The sequence below is a fragment of the Martes martes genome (genome assembly GCF_963455335.1).
Source record: "Martes martes genome assembly, chromosome: 3".
Taxonomy (NCBI): Eukaryota; Metazoa; Chordata; class Mammalia; order Carnivora; family Mustelidae; genus Martes; species Martes martes.
The window spans coordinates 94,227,382-94,247,004 of record NC_137890.1 but is presented as its reverse complement, the minus strand read 5'-3'; the positions used below and the strand labels follow the sequence as shown (position 1 = coordinate 94,247,004).

At 41.5% G+C, this 19,623-nt stretch overlaps 1 protein-coding gene across 1 annotated transcript in view; it reads right to left on the bottom strand.

The window, feature by feature from the left end:
- Positions 1–19,623, bottom strand: part of LOC308340083 (UPF0538 protein C2orf76 homolog) — a 54,783-nt gene that overhangs the window by 24,641 nt on the left and 10,519 nt on the right. The window contains exon 2 of the mRNA XM_080799250.1: positions 6,836–6,980. Coding sequence (XP_080655376.1) covers positions 6,836–6,968 — 133 coding nt within the window. The 5' untranslated portion in view covers positions 6,969–6,980. The remainder of the gene's footprint in view (positions 1–6,835; positions 6,981–19,623) is intronic.

The window sequence follows — 19,623 nt, the reverse complement described above, 5'->3', positions numbered from 1 at the left end:
CTTTACTATTTTTTATTAAATAAAAACGATATGATACAGTTGCAACCTTCTGTCTTTCTCTAATCCCCTTATCTCCCCCCCATTACTATAGAGTGTTAGTTTGTGTTTTGAGTTTATAGAGTTAAATATTTAAACTAAGGAATCTACAGTGTATTTTATAGTACAAACAAGAGAACATTGCCTCAACACAACACTGGAGGAAGAGTCTCTTTGTGATAAGGGGATAATGTGACTTAGCCACTGAAAAGTTACCCTGTTCCTTTCTAAAAAAGAGGGGCACGGGAGGCCTGCCTCTTTACAGCAGAATGCAAAATAATAAATGTAGAAGGAATCACAGAGGAAGAAAAACGCTGATTTTTTTTTTAAGATTTTATTTATTTGACAGAGAGAGAGAGATCACAAGTAGGCAGAGAGGCAGGCAGAGAGAGAGAGAAGGAAGCAGGCTCCCTGCTGAGCAGAGAGCCTGATGCGGGACTCGATCCCAGGACCCTGAGATCATGACCTGAGCCAAAGGCAGAGGCTTAACCCACTGAGCCACCCAGGTGTCCAAAACCCTGATTTTTGTAAACATCACTGATTCAGGTAAGGCTCATGAAGGGACACTGAAACATGTGGAAACCAGATATGTGAATGTTTCCAATGTTTATCACTCCACACACTACTTATTAATCAGAAAGATACTTTTATAACCGAGCAATTGGATAGACGGAGCCTTAACCAAATGCCTGAAATCTGTACAACCAGTAACAAGGCAAAGCAACAGCAAACGCTTCCTGATGTGATCCAACAGCAAGGAATCACCTCAACCAATTCCAGCAAACTATTTATGTAAAGGCCTGCTAATCATCATTTTAGGTTTATTAAGCCATACAGTCTGGGTCACAACTGTGACTGTGGTCCAACAAACTTCATTTACAGAAACAGGTGCCAGGTCAGTCTTAGCTTGTCAAAGCTCGTGGACATGCAACCCACAGAGTAATCCAACCAAAAATGTTTAGCCTGAATCTTCTCATGAGAAAACAATCAAATAAATCCAGATTGTAGGACATCCTGTAAGAACACAGACCTGGATTTAAAAGAAAAAAAACCAATACAATGACAGACAAAAGGCGGGGTGGGGAGGTGCTGTTCCGGGTTAAAGGAAATTAAGAAGACAGGATGTGCCATGAAAAGACACAGTGGAACCTTTATTACCTTTCCAAGTAAAAGAAACCAGTCTGCAAAGGCTACATATTGTGCAAATCCAAGCACATGGTATCTTGGAAAAATCAAAACTAGAGACAATAAAGAGATCAGCGGTTGCCTGGGGCTTGCAGGGGAGGATGAAGAGGTGAAGCATGGAGGATTTTATGGCCCTGAAACTCTTCTGTACCACAGTGTACTGTGACACAACATTACTCACTTGTTGAAACCCACAGAACTTTACAGCACAAAGAGTGGACTTCAACGTACGCAAAGTAAAAAACAAAAACATAAACAAAAAAACACCACCATATCGGAGGACAGAGGATACCAGGCAAGAATGCAGAGAGTGACAAGAGAATCTAGACATACTGCAAATGTATGAAACGACCTTCCTAAGGGTAGTGGAAGCAAAGCTGCTGACCTCAGTAACTATGGCAATGAAGACATTTTTAAGTCTAAGGCAAAAGGAACTGCACAAGAGCGCTGTGCTCTAGTTGATATCAAGTTGCTTCCCAGAGGGTACAGATGAAGGACTCTGTATACTGGAATTAAAGAATTAAGTAAATGGATGGCAGAGGATGGGAGTGAAACTTCTCATTCTTAGAGTGAGACTACAAATACGCAGGGGGAGGAAGCCAGAAGGATACATGCTGGAATGGATTGGAAAACATCAGGAAGGACTCAGGTTTAAAATACAGATACAGATGGTGACATGAAGATACTCACAGATATGTGTGTGTACACAGCGTGATCTGTTTCTTTGCTCTTCCAGCTGAGAGAACTTTAAAGAACAATATCCTAGGAATGGGAGCACACCCAGCACCCAGATCTGGCTCTCGGGAACCAAGGCTCCTTTGAGAAATGGCTGATTCTGGGACTGGAGCAGGATACACACACGATGAGCTGAAGCATCTTACAGCACCAGAAAGTGAGACAGTACTCAGCAGACACACAGAGAAGGCACACATCAAAGGGGCACAGAAGACAACTGAAAGTCCCCAAAGGCCAGAGCCAGAAGAGCTTGCACAACCAAACGACATCTCCCCTACAGAAGAATTCCAAATAAATGATGTAGATATTCCTCCCTAAAGAAGGGAGAACAATTACCGAACTGTATGCTTACAATGAATATAATCCATAAGTTGATTTAGAGGAAAAAAAAAAAAAAAGAAAGAAGGGGGAACAGAACTATCCACTCATGAACTGCGTGTGAGCTCTACACAATGACTGCCTTCCAAAGAGCACGAGATGAGGAGAGAGAAGGCTAAGTCTCCAGTGGAGAAACCAAACACTGCCACAGCCGGTGGAGCTAGAAGCAGTGATCATCATCACGTAGAAAGTACATGTCCCAAATATGATGAGATAAAACTGACACTTCACCTTCATGGCCTTCCTCCCAAAACACATAACCCCAGTTTAATCACGAGATTTAGCAGGCAAATTCCACTAGAGGGCTGTCCTCCAAGAGGCTTGACCGAGCTCCTCAAAACTGTGAAAGCCATCAAGCGGGGAAGAGATCTGAGGAACCCACATGACCCGGGGGAACCTAGGGAGACGTGACAACTAAACGTAGTGTGGAATCCTAGAAGAGATCCTAGAACAGAATAAAGATACGAGGTAAAAACTATAGAAACCAGAAGAAACCATGGACTTTAGTTAATGATGCCTCACTATTTGCTCATTTCGTTGCAATAAGAGTAGCAGACTAAGGTAAGACATTAGTAACAGCGGAAAGTATGGACAGGAGCATCAGAAACAAGGAAACAAAGAAACTAACTCTTCCAGTATTCACCCAATGGAACGGCTGCTTTACAGAGTAACATACCACCAGGAGTAAGGAGGGACAGAAAGTGGTTCCAAACTAGAAGGTCTGGCAAATCCTCTACAGCCTTTTTCTGTTTCATGGGTGGACTGATTTTACATTCAGAATCAAGACCTGAAGGATTACAAAATATTTAAATGCTTCCAAATCAAAGAATAATTAAAATGTCTTATATTATCTAGATAATTGGTTTGTACACTATTCTGAATCTAGAAAATTAGTCATCTATGTAAGACGGTATACACAGTACGTCTGTGATCAGATTATGTAAGTAACACCCATTCCCTGTATGTTAATAATGGGTTTATTTTATTATATTTACATACTTATACATAATCTTATATACTTCTATTTATACTTATAGATGTATTTATACTTATTATATTTATACAACTTAACGTTTTAATAGCATGATGTTGAGAAACTGATTCTCAGTAAGTATGAATCCAGTTTAACCAAAGTTCCTTTGCTGAGGGAGAAACAGATAATTATGAGAGGAGACTAGCTAGATTAAGGATGGCAAAAGGTGAACAGAAAGGCAAGAAGGCATCTAAAACATCCCCGCCCCCCACCCAAAGATGATTCATCACAATGGCCATTTCTGGCTGTATGCAAAATTCACTAGGCCACAGGGTCACATCACTCTTCTAGCTTTCAGGGTTCAAAAAGAGTAAGAGGAACTCAATGCAAAGACTCTTGACACTGAGTGAACCCATTTACTTTAGAGACCCCACTTTGCTAGTCAGGCAATAGAACAAAAGAGAGGCAACTTAGTGTGGTGTGTAGAATACATATGCTACTGGAGGGGAGGGAGTGGGGGGATGGGGTAACTGGGTGATGGGCATTAAGGAGGCTGCATGATGGGATGAGCACTGGGTGTTACATGCAACCGATGAATTACTGAACACTACAACTGAAACTAATGAGGTACTATGTGCTGGCTAATTGAATCTAAATTTTAAGAAAAGAGTACATATGCTAAGTGAAATCAGTCCAGAGAAAGACAAATACCATATGATTTCCTGCATATGTGGAATTTAAGAAACAAATGAACCTAGGGGAAGAGAAGGAAAAATAAAATAAGATAAAAACAGAGAGGGAGACAAACCATAAGAGACTATTAACTATAGGAAACAAACTAAGAGTTGCTGGAGGGAAGGTGGGTGATGGGCATTAAGGAGGACACTTGATGGAATGAGCAGTGGGTGTTATATGCAAAGGACGAATCACTAAATTCTACCCCGAAACTAATAATATACTATAGTTAATTAACTAGATTTAAAATACAAAAAATTTTTAAAGAGAACATGTTGTACAGTTAAACTGCCTGGGTTGGATTGCAGCTTTGCCTTTTATTAGCCGTGTAACCTCAGGCAAGTTTCTTAACTTCCCTGCTCCTTAGTTTCTTCACCTATAAATAAAATGGGATAAAATAGTTCTTACTTTAGAAGAATGAAATAAGGGGCATGTGGATGGCTCAGTTCAGCTTCAGCTCAGGTCATGATCCCAGAGTCCTGGGATCAAGTCCCACATCGGGCTCCCTGCTCAAAGGGGAGTCTCCTTCTCCCTCTCCCTCTAATACTTCCCCTATTTGTGTTCTCGAATTCTCCCTCTGTCTCTCTCAAATAAATAAAATCTAGGGGGGGGGGGGATGAAGTAAGATCATCTAGTTTAAGTTCTCAGCACAGTACCAGGCACACAGTAACATCTGCTGCTATTATTACTTGAAAAATTCCCCAGAAATAAACCCTTTGTTACGTACAAAATTATAAAAGGTAGATAATGTGGCCCACCAACCTTTCAGAGAAGTTCCGCAGTGCTTCAGTGAGATAGGCCTGGGCACAGAGTCCATATCTTAAAAGAGCCTGCACCCCAAAAGTTCACCTCTTAGTCAGTGGGACACATTTCCTACATGTGTAACTTTAAAAAGCAGCAGTAATTTTATTACTAACACAGGTGAAAGATCTGGGCAGGCAGGGCTGAACATCTAGCTGTGATCTATACCACTGCTCTGATGGGGAAGGCGCCTATGGTACCTGGGAAGAGAAGAACACAATGACTGGGGGTGGGGAGAGGGGACGGTGAGGAGGAAGTGGGGGTACATCTTCCCCTGCCCCTGCAGTAGCCTAAAGGTTACACCCCATTCTCAAGGGCTTCGAGAAGAACTTATCCTGCACTGTACCAAGAACATCATAGCACGTCCTATGACATACCAAGAAACACTGTAATCCACAATATGCATAATGATTTCAAATTAAGAAATAGAGGGATTTGTTTTTATTTTGAACTCCAAATATGCTGCCAGTGTTATCTTTTCAAAAGCAAGACACTCTGTAATTGGCAATACCTTAGTACCAACTCTCAATTTCTCTCTAACAATTAAGAACACGACATATGCTCCATATGTCAGCCTACAGTTACTTTAAGGAGTAATTATGTTCTCCTTATGACATCTTTTATAGTCACTAAAGGAGACTGACTGGTCTGTCTTCTGTATAGGTCGCCTACCTTGCCTACTCCCTACTTAGGTAATACTGAGCAGTAAAACTGCCCAAAGTTGGAATTCTTTGTCCGATTTTTGCAACTTCTGTGTCTAAAATTAGGTCAAAGAAAAAAAAATTAAGATGGGTATAAAGCAATACATTTGTCAAAACTCATGGAACTATAATCTGTACTCCATACATAAATTACACTTCAATTAAAATAATAAAAGCTTATTCTAGATGTTTTATCAAATGCTGATGACTGGAACACTTCAATAATTAAGAACAGGGGTTAGAAACCCATTGAGGTCCTATCAAAATCCTTCACTTGGGATACCCAGTGGCTCAGTCCATTAAGCGTCTGCTTTTGGCTCAGGTCATGATCCCTGGCTCCTGAGATCAAGTCCCACATTAGGCTCCCTGCTCAGTGGGAAGCCTGCCTCTCCCACTGCCTGCTGCTCCCCCTACTTGTGTGCTTGCACACTCTCTCTCTCTACCCTCACCTCAGCCCCTGACAAATAAATAAATAAAATCTTTGGGGAGGGAGAAAAAAAGACTTCACTCACTTGATGCCTTTTGAATTTTAGGCTCGAAATGATAAAATAGTACCAGTTGGTCTGGTTGTGATCTCAATGACCAACAGCCCTCATGATTTTCTGGCTGTACAGAGGTCTGCTACTTTCCTACCTTGCTCCCTGTAAGGCCCTCTGCGTGCTCAGCCAGGCCACACAATTAGCCACATTGCATTTCCTTGTTAATCAACCTCCAAATACAAAAACTCATTATAAGAAAACGTAGATCTTAATTGTTTTTAATTAAAAAAAAAAAAAAAGGTGGGTGCCTGGGTGGCTCAGATGGTTAAGCATCTGCCTTAGGCTGAGGTCATGATCCCAGAGTCCTGGGATCAAGTTCCACATCGGGTTCCCTGCTCAGTGCGGGGTGGGGAGTTGGGGACTACTTCTCCCTCTGCCCCTTTCCCCATGCTCGTGCTCTCCCTCTCACACTCTCAAATAAATACAATCTTAATAAATAGATAAATAATAAATAATTTAAAAATCAAAAAAGGAGAAAAAAAGGGAGAAACCAAACATGAGGGTAATAATTCCTGAGGTGGGCACACACAGGCTAAATGAGCCTCAGGAAGGTACTTCCTGCTGATGCCAAGGAACAGAACAGGAGCTGACCTAGTCCCTGGCTTAGAACCTAGATTAATATCTTATTTTTAAAAGATTTTTTAAAGATTTTTAAAAGATTTTAAAAGATTTTTAAAAGATTACCATCTATGTAATAGTTAGCTATTTTTTTCAAAATGCTAATGAAGCAAAACGACTAAGGCATCTCATACCTTGCTTTAGAAATACTATGAATTCCTTTGTAGTTTGGTCCAAATCAACTCCGTGATATACTATAGGCTTGAAATTGCGATGCTCGAATGAACGAATGAGGCGAACTGTAACGGTCACGTCTTTGGAAGCCATGTGGAGCTATTCCTGTGGCAAGGGACATGAGAACACTCTAAATAACATCAATTCACAATTATCTACAAGCCTGCTTGTCCATTATGAACTCCAGGGCACCCAGCCATCTCTCCCACACCGTATGGTTAGTGACAGTCCCCAAACCCAGGCCAGATCCCGGGCACCCACAAGGGTCCCAAGGTTACTCCCACCTATCCACTGTGACCCGGAACAGCTTTGTCACAGTCGCTAATGTCCTGAATGACACAATAAATCTCTCTCCCTCTTCCTCTGTCCCTCCCTTCCCCACTTAAAAACAAAAAACAATGCAGCGAGGATTCAAGCACAGGTTTAATTCCCAAGTTCATGCTCTCATATACTATCAGAAAATCATGCCACATTATTTCCTCCCAAAAATTCTGCAAAGTTGCCAATGTTCTAAAGATACAATCATGGTATATTTCTATCTAGTAGGAACTACTTCATGGTACTTTCAACTTTACATATAATTTTCTGCCATAATATACAATTACACCAGGAAAAAATACCTGTAATACTACTACACATAAGAAAGGATGTCCAACCTCACTAGTAATCAGAGGAATTCAAGATAATGAGACCTATCACTCACCAAACTAACAAACTAAGAATAAATCTAATAATACCTACTGTTAGCAAGGAAGCATATAGAGCAATGAGAATTTAATCAAGGAAAGTGGGCATCCCCAACAGTAATCTTTTGATCCAGTAATTTCAGTCAAAGATACCCTAGGGAATCTGTGAAATAGTTGCAAAAGAAGAAAACTGTTTATTAACTGCGAAGACTGGAAACACTTCCATCAACAGAAGAGATAAGGAAATTTTTTTACGGCATACAGTGGGAGAGTACAAGCAGCAAAAATGAATAGACCTATGCATCAACATAAATGAATCTCAAAAATATTATGGCAAATGAAAAAAAAAAGCAAGTTGCAGAAGAGTCAGGGTACCCCACCACTTATACTAAAGTTCAAAAGCAGCTCCTATGACCTTTAAAAGGAGATAATTGTTATTCCTGAGGGGAAGGAAGGATTATGCAATCAGAAGCACATGAGACAATTATATTCGTAGAATTTCATATCTTAAGCAGGATGTTAGGTACATGGATAGTGTGTTACTCTTTATGCCTTTTAGGGTGTCTGGAATATTTAATAATATACACAAACAAGCCACACTAATTTGGCCTAGAAAGTCTCTCTCTATCATAGAATGCTTAAACAAATATTTTACTAAGGTTGAGAGAATATATGGCTCATTATATGTGAAAAGCAAAGATTCAAGCTGTTTTAACACAAAAATTTATAATTATAATTTGTATTGTTTATATTTAAATGAACAGTTCTTAATGAACTTAATTATTTTTCCCCCTCTAAAATAAGGTAAGGGCTCACCTTATAATCTTGCTAAGTACTTAATGACCTCAAATTAACAACTGGAATGGATACTTCCAATATTAATGATGACACTATTTCTTCTTAAATTTGGATTACAATGTTCCCCCAAAATTCTGATCCTAGAATCTACCTAGTAATAGCAGCTCAGCAGACACCTACATAATTATAATGTAAGATATACTGAAGTATTTGATAAAGCATACTTCTTGAAAAAGGGACACTGTAAAAGATTTTTGTGAAACACTTCAGAACAGTGTTACAGGTTTGCTAAAATCATGACCACTTCTTCCTCCTGTCACCATGCTCCCACAACAACAAAGAAGTCCTCCAAAGCACACGCACGCACGCACATCCAGGCACACCTGCTAGGAAGCCCTGTTGCACAGTCCCAGTCCCCAAAGAGTTCAGACATGGCCAGATCTACCTAGAAATCAACTCCACCTCTTTGTGGCAACACACAGTTGGATCTCACGTAATAGACTCTTAATGAGGGGCGCCTGGGTGGCTCAGTGGGTTAAAGCCGCTGCTTTCGGCTCAGGTCATGATCCCAGCATCCTGGGATCGAGCCCCGCATCGGGCTCTCTGCTCAGCAGGGAGCCTGCTTCCTCCCTTCTCTCTCTGCCTGCCTCTCTGCCTACTTGTGATCTGTCAAATAAATAAATAAAATCTTAAAAAAAAAAAAAGACTCTTAATGAATAGTTGCCGCCTTTAGCAATAGTCAACTTGGGGGGCACCTGGGTGGCTCAGTGCATTAAGCGTCTGCCTTCCGCTCAGGTCATGATGCCGGGGTCCTGGGATCGAGCCCCGCGTCGGGCTCTCTGCTCAGCGGGGAGCCTGCTTCCCCCTCTCTCTCTGCCTGCTTCTCTGTCTACTTGTGATCTCTCTCTCTGTCAAATAAATAAATAGAGTCTTTAAAAAAAAATAGTCAACTTGGGATAAAACAGGTTTGGGCATAAGGGCAGCTCATGGAGGCAGGAGAAGATCCCAGATTCCCAGGTGCAATAAATAAATCATGTAAATGGTCTAAGGAGTCTGGGCAGACTAGCACATGCATGCCTTACGAAACCTGTATAATTAGAGGTCTGTTCCTTCCACTTAATAAAAGCTGACCAAATGTCATACTCAAATAGTTGAAATTTTGAATTTGCATTAATGTCTAATTTTGGCCAGCAATGCATTGTCATCTTCATTAGAAATCTGTTATAATTTGTACTCAATCACTGAAGAATAACAGCTACAGGAGGCAACCATTATCTGATTTGTCTTAAGCACCGCAGGAATCACAGCTTGTAGGGGCGCCTAAGTGGCTCAGTCTATTAAGGGTCTGCTTTTGGCTCAGGTCATGATCCCAGAGTCCTGGGACCCAGCCCTGCATGGGGGGCAAGGGGCTTCTCTTTCTGCCCCTCTTCCTTTGCCCTTCATCCCATTCCATATCCCCCCACCCCCACTCACTCTCTCTTACACTCTGTCTCTCTCAAATAAATAAATAAAATCTTAAAAAAAAAAAAAAGGATTACAGCTTGTTAGTTCAGGGAGGGAGGCATACTGAAGAGAGTTTTGAAAGCTCATATTACAGATTATAAAATGTGATATTTCCCTAGAGGTTCAACCTACTTAAAAAAAAAAAATCTGCTGAAATTTAAAAGGCATCCCACCGAAGCGACAGAGAAGCCAAAACCAATAAAAACTTTGGAATAAATTAATAAAAAAATTCAAGGACAGACAAGAATTTTAATAAATGAAATGACCATGTCGTTAACTATGAAGGCTCAAAGTTGTAAAGAAATCAACTCTCCCCTAAATTAGAACCTGAATAAAATCTCAGTCAAAATATAAAAGAGTGCCTTGGGAGACCTATCACAAATACTTCTAAAATCTATCTGGAAGAATAAATTTGTGATCTTAGTCAGCAAAGTTATTTAAAAAAAAGGCAGCATCAATTTTTAAAACACATTATTAAGCAACAGTCAGACATATAATAGTATACATGAATAAGCTGGTATGATTCATATGTTCACAAAAGTCAGTAATAAAAATTTTAAAGGACAATTAAGCTGTCGTAATTCAAATGGTGATAATGAAGCACGAAAAACTGGCAAATCAGTGGAACACAACAGAAAACTCAGACTCAAGATTAGAGAACTGAGTATAAAAGTGGTGTTTGACATTAGTGGGGAAAATGCAGTTTATTTAATGGCATTGGGAAAAAATGGTCAGATATTCAGAGAAAAGTAATGCTAGGTCCTTACCTCATCCCTTATACAAAAATCAATCATACATGGCACAAATATTTACATTTAACCGTAAAATCACAGAGAGGCACCAGAAAAGGGGGCACATATTTTTATAATCTTAAGGTAAGAAAGGCCTTCCTAAGTGAATAAAAATCAGCAACCATCCAGAAAAAGGCTGAAAGGCATAACAACAGAAATATGTAAGAAAAGACCAACACCTTAGTAGAAACATGGGTAAAGGTAATCGGGTATCTTTAGGGGCACCTGGGTGGCTTCAGTCAGCATCTGCCTTTTGGCCCAGGTCATGATCCCGGGGTCCTGGGATCAAGCCCCATGTCAGGCTCCCTGCTCAGCAGGGAACCTGCTTCTCCCTCTCCCACTGCCTCCCACTCTGCCTATTTGTGTTCTATCTAAATAAATAAATAAAATCTTAAAAAAAAAAAAAAAAGGAGGTCAGCATCCAAGTTCAGACTAGAAAATTTTGCTGAATAAATGACTTGGTTTCTTTTCTTTTATTTTTTTTATTTTTCTGTCAGAGAGAGAGAGAGAGGAGAGAAAGCACAAGCAGAGGGAAGAGCAGGCAGAGGGAGAAGCAGGCTCCCAGCTAAGCAAGGAGCCTGATGCAAGACTCGATCCCAGAACCCTGGGATCATGACCTGAGCTGTAAGCAGATGTATAACAGAGTGAGCCACTCAGGCAGGCATCCCTGACTTGGTTTCTTCAATAAACAAATAACACAAGAAATAAAGAAGGAGAAGAAGATTAGAAATTAAGAGAGACTTAAAGAGATCAACCCATGCAACATTTTAGATGGATTCTGATATGCATAAAATGTTTTTATTGTGAGAAATTTTAAATATATAAAAAAAGAATATGATGATATTAGGAATTAATGTTCTCTTTGATATTATTATGTTTTTGAGCTCTTATCTTAAAAGAGTAAGGTATACATAGGTGAAACAGTATGAATGATTTGCTTTCAAATACCCTGGCAGAGGAAAAAGCAGTATGAGAGTATAGATTAAAGGAAAGAATGGCAGAACATTGTTAAGTGCTCAAGCTGGGTATATACGGGAACTTGCCATACTATCCTATTTTTTTTAATATGTTTAAAATTTCTCACAATAAAATCATTTTAAGAAAAGTGCACAAAGACATACATTCAAGGAACTTGTTTTTCACTGAAGTGCTTCTAATACTTAAAAATTAGAATCTGTCTAGATGCCCATCAACGAAGATCTGCTCGGGTAAACTCTGTCATACGGTTACCGTAAGACAAAACCCCTGCAGTCACTAAAGGGAAATACAGATTCACGGACACTACTTTGAAAGACGGCTACGACACACCAGTGAACAAAAACACAAGCTAGAAAACCACAGGTAGGTAGTATTTCCATAAGCACACAGAGACATCCAGAGCGGCATTTACCAAAATGTTAACAGTGGCTATCTCCGAATGGTAGAAATATAAGACTTCTCGGTTTTACATACTTCTAATATTGCTTGATGTTTTAATAATGATTATGTGTTTTTCAGTTAAGCTGTTTCACTGTACGCTTACATGTGTGCTTCCCTGGTGTGGTTTGCATGGACAAAAAGTTATTTTTAAAAACTAAGCCATTTCCAGGGCATCTGAGTGGCTCAGCTAGTTAAGCATCTGCCTTCAGCTCAGGTCATAATCGAAGAGTCCCGGGATTGAGTTCCTCATCAGACTCCCTACTCAGTGAGGAGTATACTTCTCCCTCTGACCCTCCACCCTCTCGTGCTTTCTCTCTCTCTCTTCCTCTCTCAGATAAATAAATAAATAAAATCTTTTTTAAAAAATAAAATAAAACTAAGCCATTTCCTTTTAAGAAGAGGTACCAGGACACAAGTAAACATTACAGAATTTATCAATGCTGTCAAGGATAGACAAGGTGAGAAATTTGGTGATGCATCTGACATGCAATTAAGGAATACCAATAAATCTCAAATGCATGCAGCAGTCAGAGGTCCCAGAAGTAGGTCACATACCCAGGACGGGTCTGATCTTGTCTAAGATGGCACAGAAGCCCTGATAGCCAGCCCCTCCCTCCGCTCTGATGCTCTCTGTCACCACCACCACCCACCTTCTATACACATCCCAGCAGCCAAGACAGTGCACAGTCTCCAACACACACCACACTGTCTCCAAGCCTCGGCAATACCCTTCTGCCCCCGGCTTTCCCCACACCCCCGCTGTCCCGAACCCCTTTGCACCACCACGCAGGCAGCCTTCAAAACTCAGTCGGGACCTTCTGCTCCAGGATACCCTTGCTGTCAGCTCCTCCTCTGCCCCAGGCTCAGTGACCAGCCCCTCTGGCTGCCCACAGCACCTGGTCGTGCCACAAGAAAGACAGCTGTTGAAGGGGTCTGCTCTATCAGCCCCTTGAGAGAAAGAATGCTATGCGGCTTATTTGGGACACCCAGCAACATGTATGGCCTGAGGCACACCAGAGACCCCAGCAATGTCAGCAGAACCGAGTGCAGTTAAGGGGCTGGGGAAAACCTGCATCCTTTCCTGTGCTGCAGTCATAGTACCTCATCTATGAGCTTTTCTACTGCCCATGAGAATACTTGAGATCTTAAGGAGCCTGGGTGGCTCAGAAGGTTAAGTGTCTGCTTTTGACTCATATCATGATCCCAGAGTCCTGGGGTCAAGTCCCACATTGGGCTCCCTGCTCAGTGGGGAGTCTGCTTCTCCCTCTGCCCCTTCCCCCTCACCTCCCCCCAGCTTGTGCAGGCATATGCTTTCTCTCACAAAAATAAATCTTTTTATTTATCTTTTAAAATATTTTATTTATTCGACAGAGAGAGAGACATACAGTGAGAGAGAGACAGCACAAGCAGGGGGAGTGGGAGAGGGAGAAGCAGACTCTCTGCTGAGCAGGGAGCCCAATGTGGGGCTTGATCCTAGGACCCTGGGATCATGACCTAAGCCGAAGGCAGATGCCCAACGACTAAGCCACACAGGCGCCGCTACAAAAATAAATTTTTTAAAAAGAAAAAAATATTTGAGACTGTAAAGAAAAGTCTTATTGCTTCAGAATATGAAAATTTTGAAAAATCAAAATTAACATTTAATCAAATACCAACACCATATAACATTTCAATGGCAACTCAACTCTATTCATAATTATATGTTAAGTTTAATATACAATATGGGTGTATTTAATATGATGTAGGGTGGGGATTTGAAAAGAAACAGTGCAGAGGGGTGAGAGGTGTAAAAAAAAGAGGGGGGGGAGAGAAAGTGACAGTGCCTAGGGGTTAGGAAGGTGTCTGAACCTCCCTGCCTAAAAAAAACCTGTTCTGGCTGATACTTACCCAGCTGGTTTGGGATAATGAAGAAGCCACCACATCCAAAACAAACTCAACTCTTGAAAACAAAGAAACAAAAGAAACACAAAATCTGTGTAGGAAAGCCCTCACAGGGAGCTCCCAGGTCCCTGAAAGGTAACCAGTGCCTCATCAGAACCAAGAATGGATGCAGCCCAGCAACCTCCCCTCCTGGACTAGAACTCCCTGGTCCTTACAGGACAGGTCGGAGCTGTTCTTTTTATGGGCCGGGCCCCAGCAGCATGGATGGCTGAGGTGGAAATTCAGCATGGAATGGTCAGGGAAAGCCAAGTCAAGCTGCAGGCCAGCTTCCCTAAAGACCCAACTGTGCTCATTCTAAGTTGGCTCCTCTCCTCATTGCAAAATTCTGAGTTGAGACTGGCAATCAGGTGGCACTGGCTCCTGAGGTGAAAAAAAATTGAGCACAGTATGTAAAGGCTCCGAGCCCACCACAATGACAAGTACAAAATAGGCATACTCACAGAACACTCAGTTGCTGACATTAGACTGATCTCCATCAGCCCAAAGAAAAGAAATGAAACAACAAACTGCAGCCAATTCTGGTTATTCACAGTAAATAAGATCTATCCAGTGGTCGTGAACACTGAATTAGTGAATAGTGAACCAGTGCTCCTTCGGAAGTACAGGGTGAGGTTCTCATGAGTCTGTGGTGTATCTGGTCACAATATTTTCATCAACTGATCAATGCGTAACCTTGTTTTATGTTTGAAGATGCCTTATTTTATATATTGTTGATCTCTTATTAACATTCAACTCAACAGCCAACAGCACTATAACTCAGGTCTGGAAAAAAAGTTTTATCTAAGGCGCGTATTTTTCTCCTTCAGGCACATCACAGCCTTCCTGGGCACTTCAGCACTCCAGGTAGGATCCATTTTAAATAGTGAGATTGCCAACAAAAAGCACAAAAATGTGAAATCATGGCACTACACAGAGTGTAAACCAGAAACTTGTTTACAGTATGAGAGCTAAGACAAGCAGGTCCCCTGGTTTGACCTCAGCTGGGAATGTTGGGAATTCAAACTTTTCACTGTTCTGCACATTTCAGCCAAAAAAGTACTCTGAGTCTTGCTTTCAGGGCTACAAATAAATTTTAGTAGTAGGTGAATTCACAAAGAATGTGCGAATAAGGAAGACCGACTTTATCACCCCAAAAAAAGGACATGTGCCTTTGAAAGCATTTGGAGAAAGCATGCTCTTGACCTTTTTGTAAGAGAATGGAATCCAAAATGAGTTAAGTATTAGAAGCCGTAAGAGTACGAAAGCACTCAACATTCAAGCAGTTAACATGGAAAATATTCTATAACCACCAGAAAGAAGGGGGCACTGGGTGACCTTCCTTCCCGCAACCCGGAGGTTTCTGAGATAGGACCTGAATTTTAACAGACTCCTAGGGTAAATCATTTTGGAAAAAACTAAAAATCTTTGTAAAGTTGTATCTCCTTCTCAATGTAAATATTATAAAACCAAAATTGCCATATAACAAGTTGGCTTCAATGTTTGTCTTACCAATACCGGGCCCCAGCTGGTTCAGTCGGTAAAGCAGATGACTCTTGATCTCAGGGTTGTAAGTTCCAGCTGGGTGTAGAGATTATTTAAAAGTAAAATTAAAAAGCTTGTGTTGCCCACACGAAAAAGGTACAACTTCCAAAAAAGTATTGTTCTAACCAAATACAAAGAATATAAATGTATATTGCACCAAATGCCTAGTTTTCCTCTAGAGTTAGGAACTAATATTACAGGGCAAAAAGTCCATTTGTCTTCCTTTTGAAACAAATCAATAAAAAGAGGGCAAGAAATTCAGTTTATTGTTCCTTTATGTAAGGAAACTAAAGTGGCACAATCAGGTATAAAAGTAGAATAAAGAAGGAATTCTGCTAAGATGATAGTCACTGAAATGCAAATGATTCCAAAATTGTACCTTACTGATTGTGGAGTAAATAATCATATGTATTGCTAAATATCATCTAAATAGGTCATTTTACCAAAAAAAAAAAAAAAAAAAAAGTTAAGACCAGGAAAGGAAAGGATAAAAACCATTATTTTTATTACTCTTAAAAATACTGAGCACCTGGCATCCTGCTAAGTAGGTGAATGATAAATGTCCACCTTTTATTTATTTATTTTTTAAAGATTTTATTTATTTGACAGACAGAGATCACAAGTAGGCAGAGAGGCAGGCAGAGAGAGAGGAAGAGCTGAGCAGAGAGCCCGATGCGGGGCTGGGTCCCAGGACCCTGGGATCATGACCTGAGCCGAAAGCAGAGGTTTTAATCCACTGAGCCACCCAGGTGTCCCAAATGTCCACCTTTTAAAGAGAACTCAACCTTGGCCAATTACTAACTTTACATTTCTATATAACTAAAGCTCATAAGAATAATTTATGAAATTCATAAATTAAATCACATCACATTGAAGATTATGACTAAAAGTGAAACGTTAATTTAATCTCTTCTGGCCTACCTGAAAAGCATTTTTTAATGTTTTTTTAACTCTTAGAGGCAGAACAAAATTTTATTCTAAAAACAGATCTCAGGGGCACCTGGGTGGCTTAGTCGGTTAAGGGTCTGCCTTTGGCTCAGGTCATGATTCCAGAGTCCCAGGATGGAGTCCCACATCAGGCTACCTGCTCAGTGGGGAGTCTGCTCCTCCCTCTAACCCTCCCCCATCTTGTGCTCTATCTCTTTCTCTCTCTCTCTCAAATAAATGAAATCTTAAGAAAAAATTAAGTTAAAAAAATAAAAATAGATCTCAGTGACAATGAAATAGTAAAAGCTGGTCATTATAATACAAATGGGGAAAAATGAACAGTAATTTGGTTTAAATTTTTTCAAAAGCGTAATTTTTAAAATATGAAATTAAGTATACATTTATAAACTGAGACCATGTGAGGATTAAATAAACATTTGAAATCCCCTTTGCCTTTTTCTAAGTGTTTAGTTGCATAATTCAAATCAAATCATTATTAGAAAATTCAGGGGGTGCCTGGGTGGCTCAGTCGGTTAAGCGTCCGCCTTCAGCTCAGGTCATGATCCCAGGGTCTTGGAATTGAGCCCTGCATCAGGCTCCCTGCTCAGTGGAGAGCCTGCTTCTCCCTCTCCCCTCCTACTCTCCCGATTATGCTCTCTCACTCTGTCAAATCAATAAATAAAATCTTAAAAAAAAAAAAAAAAGAAAATTCAGTTTACGCATCTTTCATGGAAGTAAAACTTTTGAGAAAGTCGTTTTCAATCTATTAACTTATGAGTGATTTTAAAGTCTTTAACCTCAACCTTTTCTTTTCTTAGGTAGGTTAAGAAAAACAGTCTTCCACCTTAGGTGTTCACACAGCACAATACATACAAAGTAAATATTAGAATATTAGCTAAATCTGACAGCTACCAAATGCTTCTCAGCGTTGTACTTCATTGCATAATGCCATTAGCAGCTGCCCTTTCCTGAGGAAGGGTCATAAGCAATTCTAATCAACAAACTGTTGAATGCTGTTCACTCTCAGTATATTACCCCCTGAAAAATCAACAACTATAACTCCACAGACCTGCCTTTGTGACCCTCAAGTTGGGGCAAATACACAAAATCACAATTTGTGTTCTTTGCTCAAGGCAAGGGAGACCCAGAGAACTGACTCATCCCGGACAGTTGAGTTTTCCAAAGGGGTGAGACACTAAACTCTTTGGAAAGAATATTGCACATGCTTTCCTTCTTGAACAAGATGTACGGAATATAAATTCTAGTTTTCTTGATTCACAATCATCGGTAAGAATGTTAATCCTTGTACCGTGTGCTGAGAGGTGAGTCTCCACAGATCTCTCATACATCTGCATCTCTTATGAGGAACTGGCTGCTTTGGTTCTGAACTTTCTGTGCACAGGGGTGTGTTTAGCAAACAGCCTAGAAACACAGAGATATCCTCTCCCTCTCCCTCCAGAGGAGAAGGTTGTCCAGTATAATAAAAGTTGTGTCTCCCTCCAGGCTAAGGTTGGGCAGGTTTGTTCATAGCACTTTATAAGAGATTAGGACTACCCGAACTCAGGGCTCTCCAGCCTGACTCAAACCCACTGCGTGGACAGCATCCTTCTGGGACCTTCGCACTGCCCCCATGGGATCTGTGAGGCAAGAAGCATGGACAAAAACATGCAAATCCTGCTGCTGGCCGTGCTGTATAGAGATAATCCTTTGTCTCTGACGGTAGAGTGCCTTGTCTTCTGCCAGTGTCTGGCAAACTGTGGTGGCTGACTGTCAGCTTTCAAGTAGGGTAAAATCTCAGGTTCTTCACAGTTCTTGGCAGCTGTTGCTGACAAGAATGGATGCTGCCACAGACATGGCTATTTGGACCAGGCAAAGGTCTCGTGGGCTTAGGGGCTGTAAGAAGATCCCGAGATCTGGTAGCAAATGCTCTTGTCCAAGTGGCGGGTATGGAGGAGAAAGGGATAACTAACTTCTAGAAGGTGAGCAGCAAAGAGCAGGATTGAAAGGAGTTGTCCAGTGGTGCTTTGGCTGGCAGTCAGTCAGTCACTCCCCCCAGCGATGCTGCATATCGCCCATCTCTCTGATGAGAGGCAACGTGGCTGTGGCTGTTGAACACCGAAGGAGTCCCCAGAGCCTAAACAAATGAGGCCAGCAATGAGGATCTAGAGACTGGGTGACTGAAAAGTTCATTAAGTTGAGCCACGAATAGCCACCAGGCCACTTGGAACTAAAAGTGGGCCTTGCTGATTGGCACAGAGGTGTTCTCCTGCTATGTATTCCCAACCCCTCCCCTCACCCTCTACCCTGACATCTGTTTTAAGGAGGAGGAGGATTATGGGTAGGCTGGGGTCTCCCTGTCCCTAAGAGAGACCAAAGGCCTTATGCACCCAAGAGTGCTGGGGAACTTCCGGGAGGGGAGGGGCTCAAACTTTCATGGCTTTGTGGACACAGGCACCCAGGTACCATCCTACCTGGTCCTGTGCTGGGAGGAAGTACTCAGATTCAGCCCACGGAGTTTGGACAGGATTCACAATGGGAAAGAGACTAACATGACCCAGCGGATGGGGCCCTTCAGACCAATTCAAAGTACTGTCATTCTTCCGTATGAACGGTATGTTACATTTGCTTACACTTTCCTATATGCAGTACCTGAGGGGATTCTCCCCACATCGGGAAGAGCTATAGGTAGAGAAATGTCACTGCAACAAGCTCCCCTGCCTCCCCTTCCTGTGAAGAACCAAAAATGCACATGGTCCCTCTGCTCAGTGGGCAGAATTCAAGTCCGTTCCCACAGCCCCGGCTAATGTTCCCACAAATGAGCTTGCGTTTTTACTGACATTTGAGCTGTCACCAAAGGCCTAGTGGTTTGATCTGCCTCTTGGAAAACCATCCACTGGGCTGTGAACTGTGACAACTCTCAACTGCTGGCTGAACCACCGGAGCAACTCCCCTAGATGCCCACACAAGGGCCTGTTCTCTGATGAGACCCCCTGGCCTCCAGCCGCTGCTGGAGCCCACACCGCCCAGACCCACCACGGCCGCCGTCTTGGTCTGTCCTCAGGCATGGGCACAAGAAGAAGAACTCTACGTCCAAGGTAGGGCCTCTGCCAGACTTGGGACTCCATCCAGAAGCTGAAGCATTAGTCCCACAGTGAGGGAGGC